The sequence below is a fragment of the Nicotiana attenuata genome, unplaced genomic scaffold, assembly GCF_001879085.1.
Source record: "Nicotiana attenuata strain UT unplaced genomic scaffold, NIATTr2, whole genome shotgun sequence".
Classification (NCBI taxonomy): Eukaryota; Viridiplantae; Streptophyta; class Magnoliopsida; order Solanales; family Solanaceae; genus Nicotiana; species Nicotiana attenuata.
Genome location: NW_017688430.1, coordinates 4,410 through 5,772, shown reverse-complemented (window position 1 = coordinate 5,772; position 1,363 = coordinate 4,410). Strand labels below are relative to the sequence as shown.

The 1,363-nt window shown below is 33.3% G+C and overlaps 1 protein-coding gene across 1 annotated transcript; it reads left to right on the top strand.

Annotated features, from left to right (window-relative positions):
* Positions 1–243: 243 nt before the first annotated feature.
* Positions 244–808, top strand: LOC109222339 (putative clathrin assembly protein At4g40080; the record flags this gene model as incomplete). Its single annotated transcript, XM_019386706.1, has 1 exon — positions 244–808. A coding segment is annotated over one exon (565 nt), but the record flags the coding sequence as incomplete, so codon positions are not given.
* Positions 809–1,363: the final 555 nt, after the last annotated feature.

Here is a 1,363-nt window from a genome sequence, read left to right as displayed (position 1 = left end):
CCCTAAAATGCCTCCTTATCATCCACCATATAATTAAACGTGGACCCTTTATTTTACAAGACCAGCTCTCTGTTTTTCCGGCCACCGGCGGACATAATTATTTAAAACTCTCCGCTTTCCGCGACCGCGCCACCTCTGCCACGTGGCAAATCTCTGCATGGATCAGATTTTACGCAAGATACATCGAAACCCTACTTTTACCCCAAGAATCTTAGGTTATTTTCTTTCTTCTTTTTCATGCAGTTCCGAAAAAGATAAACAAGAAGAAAAAATCTCATCTTTTTTGAACTCAGATTTAATCAGGGACGTTGATTCTTTGGTTCAGTTGATTGAAGAAACATGCAAAATACCTGATTCCCTCCTTTTAGAAGGTAACAAATTGCTGTACGAGGTAATTGGATTATTGGGTAATGATTATTTATCGACCGTTAATGAACTTTTATTAAGACTCAGTGAGTTTAAGGAAAGACTGAGTTGTCTGAGTTTTGGTGAATCGGTCGAGTTGGGTTGTATTTTGAAGAGATTAGAAGAATGTAAAGAGAGATTATGTGTTATTCTTACAGTGAAAAAACCTTCAACTGAATCATTATGGAGTTTGGTTAATGATTTAAGTGAGAAAATTGAGAATTTGAAGGTTGGAAAAGAAGGTCCAAAGTTGCTAACGTATGGAAAAGCAAGTGAGTCGGCTCGGTTCGGTAACCGAGTTATGAAATTTGGTGACTCGGTCCGGTTTTCTTCAGGAAGGTATGAAATGACTAATCTTTCTCTTATGATTGTGCAAGGAAAGAAATTGGGAAAAGTTCAATAAATTGGAGAATATTTTTTTGGTGGGGAACAAAGAAAATTCAAAGCAAAATTTTGGAAATTTTAAAAGGGAAAAGTGTGCTCTTACCTTTTATAATTTTCAAAATTTTATTGCTGAAGTTGGGATTTTTCATTAAAGGAAAATATATATTTTGGAGTCCCTTTTTATTTTGCTCTTCTTGGTTCAGAGTGAATTTTTGTTAATATGGTGGAGTTTAATTTGTGGCAGTAATAGCATATTTTGTAACAATATATCATGAACTGCCAGATTTTTGTTATTGTTGGATTTGATATATTCCCACCAACATTTTTGTACATATATAATACTTATATCCCAATTTTGGATTTTGACTGTATACCATGTATCTCTCCATAGTCTCTATTAAATTAATTTACATCTATTAAAAGTGAAGAATTTTTTATAAATATCCTCGGGATATTTGTTTGTGCTCTGTATTATTAGGTCAGAAGTTGTGCACATGTTAAGTTGAATTTTATATGTCCAATTTAATCCACTTTTTGAGTCGAACTATATCTTTATATTATGAACAAAGTTAAA